General features: G+C 39.5%; 2 protein-coding genes across 4 annotated transcripts in view; one reads left to right on the top strand and one right to left on the bottom strand.

Annotated features, from left to right (window-relative positions):
* The window catches only part of LOC120558778 (trypsin), a 93,496-nt gene that overhangs the window by 4,251 nt on the left and 70,846 nt on the right, over positions 1-18,399 (bottom strand). The gene's annotated exons all lie outside the window — the stretch shown is intronic.
* Positions 3,485-17,672, top strand: LOC120558779 (trypsin). The gene is made up of 5 exons (XM_039800013.1): positions 3,485-3,648; positions 8,187-8,346; positions 13,846-13,992; positions 15,973-16,234; positions 17,511-17,672. The coding sequence occupies exons 1-5, from the start codon at positions 3,594-3,596 to the stop codon at positions 17,670-17,672; spliced, it is 786 nt and encodes a 261-aa protein (XP_039655947.1). The 5' UTR covers positions 3,485-3,593.

Below are 18,399 nucleotides of genomic sequence, written 5' to 3'. Positions count from 1 at the left end.
GTGAAGATGGGATATGTAATCCTTGTGGTGTTCTCTGTGAACCTGCCTCCTCCTCCCTCCAGAGTGCCACAAGTACGTGACAGACATATGAGGAATCAGGAGGCATCCTGATACTCCTGAACCACCTCAGCTGGCTCCTCTTACATGGGGAGGAGTAGCAGAAATCTTTGAAACGGGGTGCACCCCACAAAGCTTCTTACTGGAACTGTTACGTAGCTGAATGAATTACCTGACAATGCTGATGTTAGCTTGCCAATATACAACCCGTTACAGTGAACGGGATGATGGAATATATATGGAGGTCATTTCTATGTTGCCAGGGTCCTCATTGTGAGAGGTTGGTAAGGCCTATCGACATGGTTCAAATTGCAAAAGAACGAAGGGAGGTGGACGTTTCAAATGCAATTGGAGTGGTAAAAATCCATTTAGCCCCTGTGGAGATATCAATGTCTAAAGTCAGGAAAACTGTCTGTCCGCACATTTGTGGGCGTAGGTTTCAAGGAGTATAGCATCAGTAGCCTAGTAGGGTGGGCGATTTCATACATCTGACCCAAGGGAAAATACATTAGCCATTTGGCCTAGGGAAAAAAGCATTGCTGAGAACATAAAACCCTTTGAAAGGTCTTGTTAATCAGCCATATCAAGAGGATATTGAGCTGGGGAACATACAACCCTATAAAAAGTCACGCCTATGTTTAAAAGGGTTGGCAGGTAAGTGCAATTTATTGTTTATCCCCAAAAACTGTTCTTTTTAGAAGTTAGCTAACAGTTACAGCTTGTGTTACAGGGACATCCTGTTGATTGCTTTTGATTGGACGGAAACTAGTCTACTACTACTGACAAAATTATGTATGCAGGTTAAATGCTTTTTTTTTATTAACTTCTTCTGTATTACCGTATACCACCCTATATTTTGAGATCCAGTAAAATGATCTACTGTATTTATACAGAATAGGAATTCCCCTTTGACTAGCGGAATATATTTTTTTAACTCAACACCTTTTTCCAAGAAGGAAATGCATCAGGAAGCCAGTGCTGAGTCATTGGTGCTGCAGAAATGTGATGACAGCGATACTGGCACACATAAGACATCAGTGTCACACCACTCTAAAGACTGAAAACCAAGATTATCTCAGGATCTACAGCACATCCACTGAAACATGTTACAGTATCATGAATTAGTTCTTTTTTTAAGTATTTTCTACTTTTTCTTTTGTAATGTCAGTTATTAAAAATGACGAAGACTATTTGCCATCTTGGAGTACATTTAAAATCATTCAGGAGGAGCTTTGTTTATAATCTCTGTCAAGTCTTATAGATGTAATAAAATCAAATACTGCTGCTTGGCAGTTGTGTGTGAAGAAGTATTCAGATCCTTTACTTAAGTAAAAGTACTAATACCACACTGTAAAAATACTGTAAAAGTCCTGCAGTTACAATGTTATTTGAGTAAAAGTACTTAAAGTCTTAAAAGTAAAAGTACTCACTGCAGAAAAATCCTCACATTTTAGAAACTGGAAACAATCCAAACAGTTCTGTCAATCAACTAAGTGTTTAATGGGCTTATCATTTCAGCTGGACTTGTAGGCCTATTATTGTTGAGTAGTTTAAATTATAATAACACATTGTATTTTATAAACTACATGTGTTTTGTGTGCAAAAATGCTAATTTGTAAAGTAACTAGTAACTAAAGCTGTCAGATTAAAGTAGTGGAGTAAAAGTACAATATTTCTCTCTGAGATGTAGCAGAGTAGAAGTAGAAAGTGGCATGAAAAGAAAAGACTCAAGTACCTCAACATTTGTACTTAAGCACAGTACTTGAGTAAATGTAATTAGTTACATTCCACCACTGCTGTTCGGGATAGACGTTAAAACCCTTTTAACTTAACAAAACAAGAAAAGCCTGTATAGATAATGAGATGGGAATTATACAAAGAGGAGAGTTTAGGGATTGGAGCATTGTGATTTGTGACATAGCGAGGACTTTTCATTCCAGTGCCAGACAGATGAATGTGAGAACAGGGAGCTGGCAACCATGTGTGATGATGACAGCACTTGGACTGAGGAGTGGGTCATGCGGAAAAAAGGCAGTGGTCAGCACTCAGGGGATGCGTGAGCGCGGCTATAGCAATGAGTAGCAGGGAGGGCAACAGAGAGGGCTATTTGCCAGCTGAGGTCAGGAACTCCATAGAGGAATGATAGTAGTGATGAGACGTGCCTGAGCTCTGCTCCATTTTTAATGACACCTGGCCCTAGAATAGATGCGGAGCAGTAGCGCTGGCTCAACCTGGTCGAATACAAAAGCTTTTACTACTTGTCATCAGTGAAAACCCTCATTAATCCTTTCTGGGGAAATCAGTGAGGGGAGATGGTAACATTGCAGTGATGAAGAGCTGCAGAGACACTGTTTCTCCTTTCATTTAGGACCAGTTTCATCCATTTTAGGAGCTTCAATTATAAGCTGCAATATGTCAATTATTGGAATTGACATATCCGAGTAGCTGTATAACTGTAAAGTGGCAACACTATAAGCACAGTATACACCCGCAGAGTTGTAATGTAACAAACTATGTCCTTACTGTCCTTAAGTAGATTTTTCACTAGTACTTCCGTATTTATATTTCTGGAAACTTTTACTTTTACTCCGGTACATTTCCCCTTAGCATCTTTGTTACTTGTTACTATAAAATAAAATCTGAAGAAATTTGTTAGACTGCAAAAAAGCAGGTGTGGCTAATCAGTGCTCACAAGAAAATGAAAATTCTGTTTCAGATTTTCTCTTTGTTGATGTCAGACTTTGAATTTGATGTTTAAGAAGGTGTGGAAACCCTGACAATTATGCTTTAAGGAAGCCACAATAAAGTTTATCAAAGTTTTTAAGGTAATTCACTTTAAGGTACTTTTACTCAAGTATTGCTTTCAAGTACCCTTTACAAGACTGTACACCGGCCACTTCATTAGGTATACTTGTAAAACCTAATGGGATCCATTACAACAGCTCTGCCTTAAATTCTACCTTTACAAAACAAATTTGCAGTGGTGTTCAACTGGAGTGCATTATATTGAGAGGTGTTTCATATAGTTTGTCCACACTATTTGGATACATGAGAGGGACAGAATGTTAGAAACATCTTCCAATATAATGCATTCCGGTACAACACCAGCACCCACTACGACCTCAAACATTAACATAAGGTACAATTATTACATCTCTGACAGTGTCAACAAAAAACTGGAAAATTATAAGATTCGTAAAAGTAGAATTCATGGCAGAGCTGTTGCATTAGTTAGCATTACATTGTACAGGTGTACCTAATCAAGTAGCCGGTGAGTGTATGCTTTGCCTTTTGTGAGACAGTAAACTGCGTGATTATTTAATTGTTTAGGACAGCTCGAGTAGGTCAAGGAAGAGGTGAGAAAAGGGGCCGTGCTCTGTAAGCTTCAATTATATATTGGTCCAGGACAAGGAGGTGACCATGGAGACGGAAATAAGAACTATAAGAAACCTGAGAGTGCAGGTGCAATGTCCTCCTGTTAAGATTAGACGAGTAGCACACAGCCTCACTCACACTGCTCTTCCCATTGTCTCACTATGGACCTGCCATCTTTATTTCTTTGTATACTGTTTGAAGTCCTGGCTGTAAACTGTAAGTATGCTTCTTTATCTTGAATTTACTGTTTATTTATGCATGAAAGGGCTTTAAGTGAAGTCAAGCTTCTGGGTTTCAATGACAGGAATTGGGATGCATACTGACAGTTTGGGGTTCATAAATTGAGTGTGCATTTATATGGGCTGAATGTGTATCTAATATGTTATTAACATCCCTTCTATCAATGTTTTAAAAGTTGCCTTTTAGCATCAGGACTGCCAGCTGTGGCACTTGCAGTCCTGATACTCCCTTGAGACGGACTTTTGACAAGAAAGTAACTCTGAGCCATTTTCATCTGGGCATGACTGAGCTTCTCACTGCTTTAAATAAATCATAAATCACAGCAGAGTAATAGGAGAAGGGCAGACTTGGCATAGATTGTACTTAAAATAAAAAGGTGAGAACATTTCAGTATTAAAATGTCTAGTCACGCTCACCTATGTAAAGTCCTTTGTAATGTCACTTCTGTGATGAAAAGCTAAATACTGTTAATATACCTGATTGCATAATTTGCTGATCTTGTTTACATTTTAAGGTTTCATTTAAAACTAATAAGCGAAAGTTAAAATTCCTGGAACATGTGCATTGTTACTCGGTGCATCAAAGATATCTTTTTGAGAAAAAGATCTTTTTGACCACCACTTTTATTCACCAAAAGAATTTGACACCTCAGAAAGAACAGATGAAGGCGAACAACTTATGGCCAACACACACTTTTGTGCTTGGCAATTATATTGCAAAGATAAAACGTGAAAGGAGACTATTGAAAGGGTCTAGCATCTGGGACTGAACAATACCGTTATACAATGGACAGTGCTGGAGACTGATACACTTTTACTAATTTTAGCTTGTGAGAATATGAAAAAAAAGTAGATTTATTTTTATTATTATTTGCCAGCTAACTACATTAGCAGTAAGCAGTGAATAGCATATAGTTGACTTGCTACAATGCACAGTTCAGCAGTGTGGGCAGTAACCATCAGTTTTAGCCCACATTGCACACAATAGGAGACACATTGCTCAAGTTTCAGTTTCAAGGTCCTTACATAACACTTTCTAATGCACCTGTATGTATGTCTGCGTGTGTTTCTCACACACACCCAATCCATGCCATGTGCAGTATGCTGTATAGAGTTACTATTTTGCTCTTGACTCACACCACTGCTGCCAATTATAGCCCGGGGTCAATATCGAGGACAGTAATGGCTCTCAGTCGCTGTGACGGACAATTGAGTTTTAGGCAGAACGTTTTAAACGTTTACAGTGTATTTACTCTCGGGGCCAGGATTCTAGAAACACTGAGGTCATGAGTCCCCCAACTGCTCTCTCAGTTAGGGTTAGAGCTAGTTTAACCTAGTCTACGGTATATCCCGGGATTACTCCAATTGCCGCTGGAAAATCAGCCGGATTTCACTCTTTTCGGCCGAATGTACATTTCCTTCCTCTTTCTTTGTGTTCTAAACTCCGGTGGATTTATGAGGACTATGGTTAACTGCTCTTCAGATCTCTGCAGGGTAAATCCAGACAGCTAGCTAGATTATCTGTCCTATCTGAGTTTTCTGTTGGATGACTAAAACAACATTTGAACATGCACATGTTCCACCAAAACAAGTTCCTTCTCGAGGCTATTTTGCAGAGGCAGCATGGCTCTGTCTGGCGCTTTGCGCCACCCATGACAATTGTGATTGGTTTAAAGAAATGCCAGTAAACCAGAGCATGTTTTTCTCCCATCCCGGAATGCTGTAGACTAGCCAGACCCTCCTTCGCAGCGCAGTGGAGGAAGGTCTGGCAAAGTGAGACTAAGTTAAACCTAACTGACTGTAACAGTATACAGTATGAATCTTTATTTAGCAGAGGTGGAATAAGATTTATTGAAATCCTTTAAAATCAATCAATGAATTCTTATTTGTCATATGAAATCGTGCGAGTTACAGTGAAATATTATCCCATCAGCTCCTTAAACGTGTGCATGATTCACCATAAAGCACAATGTGGCCGTGAGATTGGCACACTATGTTTACTCTGAAGTTTACAATTGAAAACTTGACCGGCCAGCTGGCTAGCTAGCCTAGGCAGAGACGTTTTAGAACGGAGATGCCCCAACTCAGAGTAAGTTCCTGTATCTGTGTCAAGTGGTCTTTACCTCTGCCATGCCTCTTCAGGAGACTAAAACGTTTTGTTTTTATTGGAAAAAAAAAAGGGAAAAAAAAAAAAAAAACCCGAATTTTTCCCCCACAGACACCAAAGCAAATATTGGAGACATATATACACATATATACACACACACACACACACACACACACACACACACACACACACACACACACACATATATATACACATACATATATATATATATACATACATATATATATATACATACATATATATATATATACACATACATATATATATATATACACATATATACATACACATATATACATATACATATATACATATACATACATACATATATATACATACATATATATACATACATATATATACATACATATATATACATACATATATATACATACATATATATATATATATATATATATATATATATATATATATATATATATATATATATATATATATATATATATATATATATATATATATATATATATATATATATATATATATATATATAAATAACAACATTCTGACTCTAAAATGGCCTTTTTCCAGACGGACACATCCAGAGAAAATTTAATCTGTTTGAGACATGTTTCTGTCTCAGGACCAAACTCTCACGAGATCTGGCAACACAGATAAGCTAATGTGAACTAATGTTCGCGAACGCCCAAACAAACAAATTTTCGTACAGCTTAATATGTCTTTTAGCTGTGTTACTATCTAATGTCAGCAACAACAAAAAATATTAATAAATTATGCAAATATAACTTTCACCCATTCCAATGTTCACTAAACTTTCAAACAAGGCCACGCCCATTTGGGAGACAGGAAGTGTGTAGGCTACAGTTCCGTGGCGCAGCTTGTAATGCGCTATCTTTAGTTATAGAGAATTCTTGCAGGAGGTTAGCACAGTCGGCAGGTTGATTTCCTGACTATACAGCCATCACCATCGTCACGCCGTCCAACATCAACCAAATAAAGCACAACATTGTAAAATAGACAAGTGAGCATAAATCAAGCGGAGCTGACGGAGAGGCGACTAGAAAGTTCCCGCGCCTTTTATAATGTCTTCAAACATTACTTAAGTAAATGTAGCAATACTGCGATTAAAAAAGCCCTTTACAAGTAAAAGTCCTGCATTGAAAATTTCACTCAAATAAAAGTACAATCAGCAAAAGTAAAGATACTCAGAATTCAGAAAAATAGCCCTGGCGAATGTTAGATTATTATACATTATATTATTGGATTTTTGCATATTAACAGTGGTGATTTTGGATTCTTTAGTCTGCGAGAGTGCATCATATTTTATAAACTCACCCTATGTTTTTTATGTAAAATCTTAATCTTTAACTAAAGCTGCTTTCCCACAGGAGGGATTTTTGCAGTTCCTAGAACATAAAATTCCTAGAACCCTTTTTTTCTCGTGTTCCGACTGGACCAATTTGGGGATTTTTAAGTTCCTCTGGTTGCAGTTCCTGTAACTCTTTCAGCTCCTACTTCAGGGCAGGGTCTTTTCGCTGTTCCCTTTTCAGCATAGGAACCTAGGTCAACGAGTGTTGGGTTTTCGGTACAGACAGACCAACAATGGAACAATTTAAAAAAAAATTGCCATCTTATTCATTACTAAATTCACTTCTGACAACGTTTTAGGTGAGAAATGAACTATTTAGATTTTGAATATAGGCAGTCTTGCGCAAATTGATGCCGAATTGACAATTTGCTTCAAAGTTTTCGGAGTTGAGAAGCTCTATGAAGTGAGGTAACAGCCAGCAGGCGCCTCCCGGGGCCGCTAGCTCATCGCTCGGCCAGGCATGCTCAGATACCCTGCTGTAAGCTGGAGGTCTCTCAGAACGGTCTCGTAAATAACGCTTTTATTTCGCCGGTTTTGGGGGAGAGTAGTTAGTAGATCTGCTTAGAAGTGGACTTTTCCTATAACTACGTTCCTGTAACTACTTGGTCAGAAAGTGACTAAATACCGGCAGTATTTCCCTCTGAATTGAAGTGGTGTAAAAGTATAAAGTAGCAAAAAAGGAAATACTTAAGTAAAGTAAAAGTACCTCAAACTTGTACCTAAACACAGCAAAGTAAGTAAATGTACTTAAGTTACTTTACACGACTGCAATACTGTGTTTACATCAGATAGATACTGTAATGGTGGTCAGACTCATTCTCACTGTGAATCATTAAACCTCAGAGATGAGATTGTTTTTCATTATCCATCTGTGCACTGAAGTCAGCTGTTGTTTCCTTTATGACTTGTATTGTTCTCGCTGATGTTGGAGCTGTAGCTGCAGTAATAACGTTACAACTGTGTTAGCTCCTTATGGCCGTTTCTCTCTCCAAATCCAATCTACGATCATCTTTATATCCCTCTGTGTGTGTCGCAGGTCAAGAGCTGGCACAGGGACGTATAGTCGGAGGATACGCACCAGTTCCACATTCAATCAAATACATTGTGTCCATACAGACAACCCAGCGTCAGCACTTATGCGGGGGCTCCTTGATAAATAAGTACTGGGTAATCACAGCAGCACACTGTAACATTGGGTGAGCAAATTTTTTTCTTCTTTTCATTTACTTCTACATAAGCTCAGCTAAAAAAAGCTAAAAAAAAAAGCACTGGTCACAGTTATTGTACACCTTTGTGTCCTGATTTAGCTTTTTGTAAAGAAGTTGAACACAACAATAAAAGGCCTTTTAACATATGATGACCTCAACTTGAATTGTAAGTGTGTACATACAGGATTCGGTTAGAAGATCCAGTCATTTGGAGCCATATCATAAAGTCAGTTATGCAAGTTATCAAGAGAAAGCACATGAAAGTGATACAAGCATGCCAGTAACAATAGAGCTCTGTGGTATGGGAATCTGAAGCAAGCATATCACAGCCTCAAGTGACAAAACACTTTCATATAAATTACAAACAGTTTGGCTCGTAAGGAAGCAATCATTTTACATAATGTTTGGTGTTTAATTCAGACTCTGGGGTAACATTAAAGGTCCAGTGTGTAACGTTTTTAATTCTTCATGTTGCCGTTCAAAAATCAATTCCAAGTATTCCTATTGGCTTGAAATTTCACATTTGCATTTGCATGAACTGGGGTAGACGCTCCATATTCATGCGCCATCTTGAAATACGTTAGCAGGTAAGGGACATACAGAATATACTGCCTCCGCCTTTCGCGTTTTCGCTGTCACATGATAAACTCACAGATGCTGCTAATGGGTATCGTCACTTCCCGGCCCCGGCAAGTTTGAAGAAGGAAACATGGAGGACTACACATATTCAAAATCCAAATTTCAGGAACAGGAGTCTTATTCTTTGCCCAGAAAAAAGGAAAAGGATATTGAAAAGAGCAAGAGACCAGCGTCATCAGGAAAAAAAGACGGAACAAACGGACCTGATCACCGGAAGGAAAGCTGGATAAAGACGTGGACGACATCTTGGCTTTCTGAAGCGTGAAGGCTACTTTGAACTGCGTGGCGTGAGAGAGTTGATTGCGATATATGATCTCAACGCTAGATGGGCGAAATTCCCACACATTGGACCTTTAACAGTCTTACATCTGCAAACTGACAACGGTCTTTTATTAAATGGCAGTTAACTGTATTGTCAGTTCCCAAATGTAAGTGTTGCCTACTTCCCTATCAGTCAATATACAGCTTCTGTCCTCAACAACGCTTACTGTAGTGCTGAGTCAATGGGATTAATATATAAATACAAGTATATATACATATATAGCTCTTTATCCTAGAAATTACATTTATATTAATACTTTGCAACAGCAAATATATTTAAACGTAATATTGCCATGATGACCTTTTATATCAACATTATGAGGTAATGTTAATTATCTCATCGGTTCTGTATGTCTCACTTCTGTATGTCTGAACTCTGGAGCGGTTTGTTTGTGGTGAGAACGTGATGCGTACTCGAACAGCACCAATTATATGTACTCCGCGAGTCTGAGCTAATGTCTCCTTTAGTCAGGTGCGTTTAACAATCTGCGATGCAACAGAGCAGCAAACTGTAGCAACTTGCAGTGTTTCTATCACAGAAATAGACTGCAGTCAAGCTTGCCGTCCGACACTCTTATCTCTGTGGTCAAACCAGCTGCTGCTAAAATTGGAGACAGACGCCGGCAGAGCAGAGCGAAGTCTCGGTGACCAGAGCAGGGGCCTCATTTATAAAACTGTGCGTAGATTCTATTCTGAAAGATTTTGTGCGCCAAAAAGTCAGAATTTTCGTTATAAATATGGACGTGCGTTACCTTATGCGGACGTGCACGAGCCTCACGCTCCTCCCAAGGTCGTCCCATATTTCTCCTAATAAGATTCATGTTAATCAATCAATGAATATAGCAGCCTTGTAAAGAAGCCCTTGATGACCAATCATGAAACAAAAAAATGGGGAAAAAATACGATTCAGTGATTGTGAGATTGATGTGCTCCTAACAGAGGTAGAACATTGACTGTCTGATAATTTTAATGAAATGAGCTGGTTTGACCACTAGACCAGAACACAGGACCTTCTTTCTGTATTTACTTTCTTGCTCCCGCCCCCAGACATATCTGACCAATAAGAGGGCTGGACATTCTGATTTGTAATGACGCATTTTGGAGTTTTCCAGGTGTGAAACGAGACCAAACTGACCGAGGGCAAATCGCTCCAAGTTTACTAACTCACCAACTGATTCTGACTGAAGCAAACTACAGGTGTGAAAACGCCCTCATTCACCATTTCTTCGTCTGTGTGTTAAGTTTAGGGAAATGGCAGACCCAGAAATGCAGAGACAGCAGGGCAGTGGTGAGCTTGAGGATTTAATATAATAAAAAGCGATACAACAAAAAAATTGTTCCAAAACGTTGAGGAAGCCAAAAGACAAGGGGCCTCATGTATAAACGTTGCGTATGCACGAAAAGCTTGCGTACGCTGGTTTTCACGGACACTATGTGATGTATAAAAAATTAACTTCACGTGAGAATGTGCGAGCCATCCGCAAAGCCTTTTCTGGCTCTGTAACATGACGAATTCTAACTGAAAAGTACCGAAAAAATAAAGTTTCCACTTCACTTACTGGCATACGTCTGTGACGTTGTCGATGAAACACATAGTTTGATCATTTATGTGGATAATGTTTCACATCTTTCACACTGAAAAATTACTGTTTAATTTGGAGGCTACTTACATGAGGCCTGAAACTGAGGGGTGTGACCTCCCACGATTTAACTGGTTGAGGCGGCAGATATGGACTCGACTCCGGTCAAAGAATCAGGCTCCAGAGGAAATATGTCTGGTTAACAGAGCTTTATTTGAGTTGTATAGGTAGTTTGAGTTTGTGGTCTGCATGTGGTCACACAACAAACTCCACTTGTACAATACTCACGTTTTCCTCACGAACGCACAAACCAGACAGAATGAAGAAAAGGAATAAGGAAAAAGTCTGCTGCCTCTCTAAACCGACATCAAAGCACAGTGCTGCTCACTCAACCGACATCAGACAGCAGTATCGCCGCCCACCTGCAGGGGGCATGGACAGGCTTTCCAACAAGGCCCCAGGGGCCCATTTCAGGAAGGAGGTTTAACAAACTCTGAGTCTAACCATGATGTCTGAGTTGATTTACCCTGAGATGGGAAATCGAGTTTTTGGTTCCAGAACAACTGGTATGAGTTTGTTCAATCAACTCAGAGTAGGTTAACCACCACAATAAAAAGGCAGCATGAATGGAGCCATGATACTACGATTCCCCATGGCAACAACCACAAACAAAGGGGTCGGCGGAAATACTCATGCGCACATACAGTGAATCTATTTCGTTAAAAGGGCAACACAGCAGCTGCTGCAAAAGAGAGAATTTGTGTGGGAGAAAATTGCTGCTAGGGTAAATGTGCATATTCCAATATAGTGTATATCATATTTAATCATAAGTATAATATTACTGGTGAAATGGTATTGAACCTATAATCTATTTCATTTAAGTGCAATACTGCGGGTAAAAAGGTCCTAGGCCTACTAATCCCATTCAAGCTGCAGCACTATCATTAACTATTATAATTCATAATCTTTTATTTCAAAGGGTTTACATCATTTACCTGCAATACTGTGGAACTCCTTTTTAATGTCTCTTACTGGTTTGTGGCCAGTGAAAATTACAATAACGTTTAAAACACGTTTTAGAGCGAGTCACACTCTTCTGACGGCGCTTTGCTATACAGTGGCTTAACTAAGGCAAATTCGCCGTTATAATAGCAATCCGCCATGGAACAAGCGCGGCCTGCACTTAAAGGGAATGTGAGATGACGCTCTGATTGGTTTATTGCACATTACGACCAAACCACACCTAGCTACTTCAGACCAACCCATTTTAGATTTGCGTCGGGCGCAAGAGTCATTTATCCCGCCGGTATTATAGCAACGGCGCCGGAGATCCGCCCACAAAGCTACTTGCGTTTCATGTTTGATACTTGCGTTTCAGATCGTTAAAATAGGGCCCTTAGTCTTATTAGTCGTTTTATACTAACATGGTTAATAAACCAACCCTTTTTTTATTCATGCAGATACAGTAACAAACTGTGCTAAAATGTGCCTGATACAGACTGAATTAATGAATGAGGAAATGAAAGAGGGCTGTGTCAGCAGGCTGGGCTTGTGTCAGAGGGAGGAGACAGAGAAACTCTAGGTTCCTTGAAGAAAACCTGCTCTCGACCAGGTTAGGTTCACAGACTTAGAGTCAGTTACTATGGTAACTGAGGTTAAGTTACTTCTCTTTCAGAAACAGAAAACTCAGAGTTTCCCTCATCTCTCATGGTTAACAAACTCAGAGTTTTCACTAAACCTGTTTTCTGAAACGGGCCCTAGAAATCACAAAAAACTGGAACACCGAGACAAAGGGGGTAGACATACACATACGATGATGATCTGACAACAGACAAAGACAACACAGAGACTAAATACACAAGGTAACAAGGGTGAAACAAGGGACAGGTGACACGAGGGCTCAGCAACAGGTGAAACACATCAGGGTGGGGCAGACAATCACAAAGGCAGGAAAACACAAGGCAGGAAGTAAAACAAGACATGATGGGAGAAAACAGACTATAAAATAAAACAGGAAACTGAACCATAAAACATACATAACTATGACACTGTCGGCATCCACAACAGAAGACGCTATAAGAAATTGAAACCTTTGTGATTTTTAAGTTAAACAATGATTACCTTGTGAGCAGAGAAAAAACTACAGCTCCCAAGAAAACTAGTCCCAACTCCATATATATAAACTCACCGACTAAAGTCACATTTTCAACTTTCTAGTTGTAATCTCTGCTGACTAAAAACATCTACCGTGCTCACTCCTCCCTGCTGTCTGAGCCCTCGACTAGCTAATGAACTCTGGTTAACATTCTGGTGAGCTGTGGCTTTTAAATGGTTTACGGTTTATTAAAAGGATCCCCATTAGCTGACAGAGTAGCAGTCAGCTACTCTTCCTGGGGTTCACACTAGACACACAATACCCATTACATCACAGACATTCCATTACAAGAATATATGTTAAATCACATTGATATACAATACATTTATCACACCCACATACTGTGCATGTAGGTGTACACCCACAAACATACACACATGTACATTTCCCTTAAACAAGAGATCAAACTCACAGTCACACTCAGTAACTATCACATTATAAAAAACCCACAATCTAAAATGGTGTCTATTAAGGGTCCCTAAAATTAGTCCGGATATTAGATAATTTTTCAAAAAACTGACATCCTTATCTAAACATGTGAAGCAAGCAATACAACATTCTGTTGAGAAAGGCGCTGTATTTTTAGCTAATAGCATAGTTACAAACGTCAGTGTGATTTTTGAAGGTCGCTGTACGAGAGATAATAGGTTGCTGGCTGTAGTGTCATATGTAATGGACAGACAGATCCCAAAATATTGAACTATACCTTTAATATCAACAAGAACCATTTAAGCTAACATACTATATTTGCATTACAACATGGTGACTTTGATTTGCTTTTTATCTCTGCAGGGTAGATAAAATGATGATCGTAGCAGGAGACTACTCTCTGACCATCTATGAGGGAACAGAGCAAGAAATCCTGCCCCAATTGTTGGTTCCCCACCCGCAGTACAACCGCACCACCACCAACAATGATATTATGCTCATTAAGGTACAGTATGCAAACTACTGGTCTATTTTTCAACTTTGTTACTCCATCAGCCACTCTCAGGCTACATCTACACTACTATGTTTTCATTTTTAAGCGGCATTTTTACACAAAAACAATCTCTGTCAGGGGAGCATTTGTGCAATATGTCTGGGACTGTGACAAAATTGGAACATTCTGGAGGGAGGAGGGGATCAGTGGGACTATGTTCATCTTGTCTGTGAACATTCTGTCACGGTTCATGTCGGGAAAGCGAGGCTTGGACCCAGATGCAGTAGAGACGAGAGCAGAGTAGCGTTCAAAGATTTAATAAGAAAAAGGTATAACAAAAGGTGTCCTGAAGTCACAAGCAAAATCTGCTTCCAAAAAATACAGAGAGGTACAAAAAGACCAGGAACATGGAAACTAACTAGAACACCGGCAACATACCTTACAAGATACAAGATACACGATGCAAGACGCAAGACGCGACAGAGCCCAACATAACGAAAACAATGATCCGACAAAACACCAAGAAAACGCAGAGACTAAATACACAGGTTAAAAAGGACTAACAAGGGACAGGTGATACAACAGGTGGAACACATCAGGGCGGGGCAGACAATCAAACAGGTGGGAAAACACAAGACAGGAAGTAAAACGAGACAAGACTAGGGGAGAAAAACAGAGACTTCAAAATGAACAGGAAACACTAACAACAGAAACTCACAATCGTGACACATTCCACTTGACCCTAAGATGATTTTGCTGCACCTGTATCCAACAGGTCTGACTCTGAAACCCCACAAATATAAATGTATTGAATCTTCTGTACTACAGGCAAAAAGGACTATAGCTTTCATATGGAAGAAAATGGAGGCACCTACAATTGGTGCTTGGATCAAGAATATGGTGCAATGTATGTCCATGGAGAGACTGACATATATATTTAGAGGCAAATTGGGGGTGTATGAGAAAATCTGGAGGCCATTTGTAATTGTAATGTAATTTTATTTAAACCGGGACAATGCACAATTAAACATTAACATTGTATAAAAACAAGGAGAGATGCATTCTCTCATTACCGGTTTGTAAAAGAAGAAGACATAGGGAAGCTGCTACAGTCATATAATTTGCTTTTTGTTTTTTGATTGTTGTAGTACGGCAGAGGTTGAGAGAGAGGTTTTTTTGTGGGTTGGGACGGGGGGCGGGGGGGTTGTTTTAAATTGTAATTGCAATGAAAACTTAATAAAAACATTGGTAAAAAAAAAAGAAGGAAAAAAACTGATCTACGTCCACACAAGAGTTTTAGCTCCAGGAGCAGAACTAATCTCCGTCTAACGCATATCACATGACTATTCGCATACACTGGGCATGCGCGTGCCAGTGTAAACAGAAAGCAAATTGTCTGACATTACTCTGCGGTTCAAAATCTGGCTGGCGTGCATCGTGGTTTCTAAAGCTCTCCGTTTATGCCCTTATGCCTGTCTAGACTACAAAGAATCCCCAGAGTTTTCAAACCAAATCGAGGACAGCAGTGTTTCTAAATTTCTCCGTTTTAGGGGCTCTTAAATGTAGTGTGAACGTGAGGCGTATAACCAGGCTGTTCTCATGAACCGTTTGTACATAAAGCTACGAAAAGTAATACACTGTAATTTGTATGTATTCCACAGATGTTAACTTAATGTTGACTTAACAAGTTGTTTTGGTGCATAAACTTAACTGGCGTCGCAGCATGATGCTAACTTTTTGTCGGCTAAACTTCACTCTGTCCACTGATATGACCGACAGCTCACAGAGTTCTGTAGCCGGCGTCACGTGACCAGTAGGCAGTCACCTAAATTTGTAGGATATCATACGAATCGGTGTGCATGAATTATGTATGATATCGTGGAAACCCGTTCATGAGAATGCGTTGAGTAAACGTAAACTAAAATGTAGTGGTGTAAATGTAGCCTCAGTGGGTCTGTTTGCTGATCACATTGTCTGTCCCCATCTCTCCAGCTAAGGGCCCCGGTGTATCTGAACAGCTACGTCTCCATTGCTCTGCTGCCCCGACAGGGGGCCTATGTGGCGGAGGGCAGAGTGTGTCGAGTGTCAGGCTGGGGATACACCAGCCCCAGTGGAGGCCAGATCCCCTCCACCCTCCGCACCATCACGCTGCCCATCGTCTCCACAGAAAAATGCAACAGCAGTGAGTCCTTTAACGGCAACATCACAGAAAACATGCTCTGCGCTGGTTTCAGTACTGGTGGAAAGGATGCCTGTCAGGTAAGAGGACCTCAGCCGTTTTACTCAGTGTGTGAATATGTTACCTTTTGGAGATTGCCGAGTTATTTCCTCAACCAGCTGCAATGTAAGATGCTGCTTTACATTAACATATCACTAATAACAATCCAAATATGTAATAAATGTAACATTAGCTAAGGTGCAGTTGAAAGAGATGCTTTTTTTTTTTAAATAAATGGATAAAACCTAACATTGACAACAAAAAGTGTTCTCCATAATGAGTAGCTTTACTTTTATTACTTTAAGTTGTCACTACTAATACTGTACATATCAACTTTTACTTTTGTAACATTTTGAATGCACAACTTTTACTCGTATGTTCACATTGAGGTATTGCTACTTTTACCTAAGTAAATGATGCGAATACTTCTTTTACCACTGGTCTCAAATATGTAGTGTCCTTTTAAAACAAAGCCTATGTAATTTCCTAAAACAGCTATATATGTGAATAATTAGTGATTGTTTATGGTAGCAGGATGGTGTATGTGGGATTGGGCCAAAATAAACTACAGTGACCATGTTTCCATGAGGATTAAGCTATTTTAGGCTATGGCTACACAGACAATACTTGCTAGGATCAATTCAGAGTTGGTTATCTTTCCAAAGAGCTGTTGACAACTAGAAAAATATAGAATATCACCAGACCTATCCTTTAAAGGCATGTTTAGTAACTATTTCCAATATACACTTTTTTATATATTGTCTTTACACCCTGACAGCAATAAATAACTTATGGGCTCCGATAAAAAAGAAGCAAGAAAGATCTGTTGTTTGTAGCTGCTGTGATCCTGTAAAAATGCCCACCAATCAATGCCTTGCTGTCCGCTTGGAAAGAACCAATGAAATGCCTCCTCTCCCCACTGCGCGTACTCCCGCGTACCAGCCTGAGCTCAGTGTGTGTTGTCACCACCGGAGTTACTGCAAGTTAACTGAAGAATGGAGGAGAAAACTCTGCCACTGCCGCAGTGGAATGAGATATGAAGTAGTTTTGGTTAAGGAAAATGTCGCTCCTTTCTCCGCTCTGCTCTGAGGCAGCAACACAGCGGTGCTCGTGCACGTCTGTGTGTGGGCAGAACCCCGGGGGCAGTGGGAGGGGTTAGATGGAGCCCCAAAGGAGATGCTACTTTCAAATCTTGCTAGCTTCTCAACATTACCAACCCTGCCTTTAAGTTTCTTGTTCATTAAAACTTGACCCCACTAGGAGGCCTGGAAGAATATGTTGATATACCTGATGTTTCCTTCTTTCCTGCCGTTTCAGGGGGACTCTGGGGGCCCACTAGTATGTGAGGGCCGGGTCTATGGTTTGGTGTCCTGGGGCAGAGGATGTGCTGATGCACAGTTTCCTGGAGTCTACACCGCTGTGTCCAAGTTCCGCAGGTGGATAGACAACACCATATTTAGCTACTACCGAAAGTGTTAACAAGGATTAAACCCCAATGTTACGCCAGATTAAAAAAAAAAAACATTTCAGTGGAGATTTAATATTATTTTAATTATTTGATTTATATATTTTTTTTTTTTTTTTTTTACAATATTTAATTTTAAACGAGAAGATTGATACCACTTTCATAAGTGGTAACAATTTTTTCATCTCAAGTGCATTTTTGAAAATGTTTGAATGAAAAGGTTTTCAAGCTTGTATATTTATCATGTCTGTTGTTAAACTGTTTAAAGCATTCCAAAAGCAAAACAAGCAACCAACACCCCTTTGGTAAAAAAAAGGACATATTGACCACATTTCCACAACATCAAGAACAAGGTGCCATATCACTGCTTCATTTTGTCAGTGCTCATGAAGAACTAATTGAGATGCTATAAGCAAGAGCATGCATAATTTAGCTGGTTCTAACCTGTGCTAAAACAGCAAAGATTACATAAGCAATGTTCGTTCACAGGCGATCGACACAATAACAGCAACAGCTGTACAATATAATGCAATCCAGTACACATTTGTGAAGCTTGCAATGTTTACTTTTGTAAGACTGGAACTGAAATGAATTGGAAAAAAACAACTATTCTGATAATCAGTTAATCTAAGCAAGCATTGGATGGTTACTGCTTCTCAAATATGAGACAGCTGATTTACCTTGTCTTACATATTGTTACTGTTGGTCCAACAAAAAAGCAATTTTAAGATGTTTTGTTGG

This window comes from Perca fluviatilis, chromosome 5 (assembly GCF_010015445.1).
Source record: "Perca fluviatilis chromosome 5, GENO_Pfluv_1.0, whole genome shotgun sequence".
Classification (NCBI taxonomy): domain Eukaryota; kingdom Metazoa; phylum Chordata; class Actinopteri; order Perciformes; family Percidae; genus Perca; species Perca fluviatilis.
Note: the sequence above shows the minus strand (reverse complement) of the source record. Positions and strands in the feature narration are given on the sequence as shown.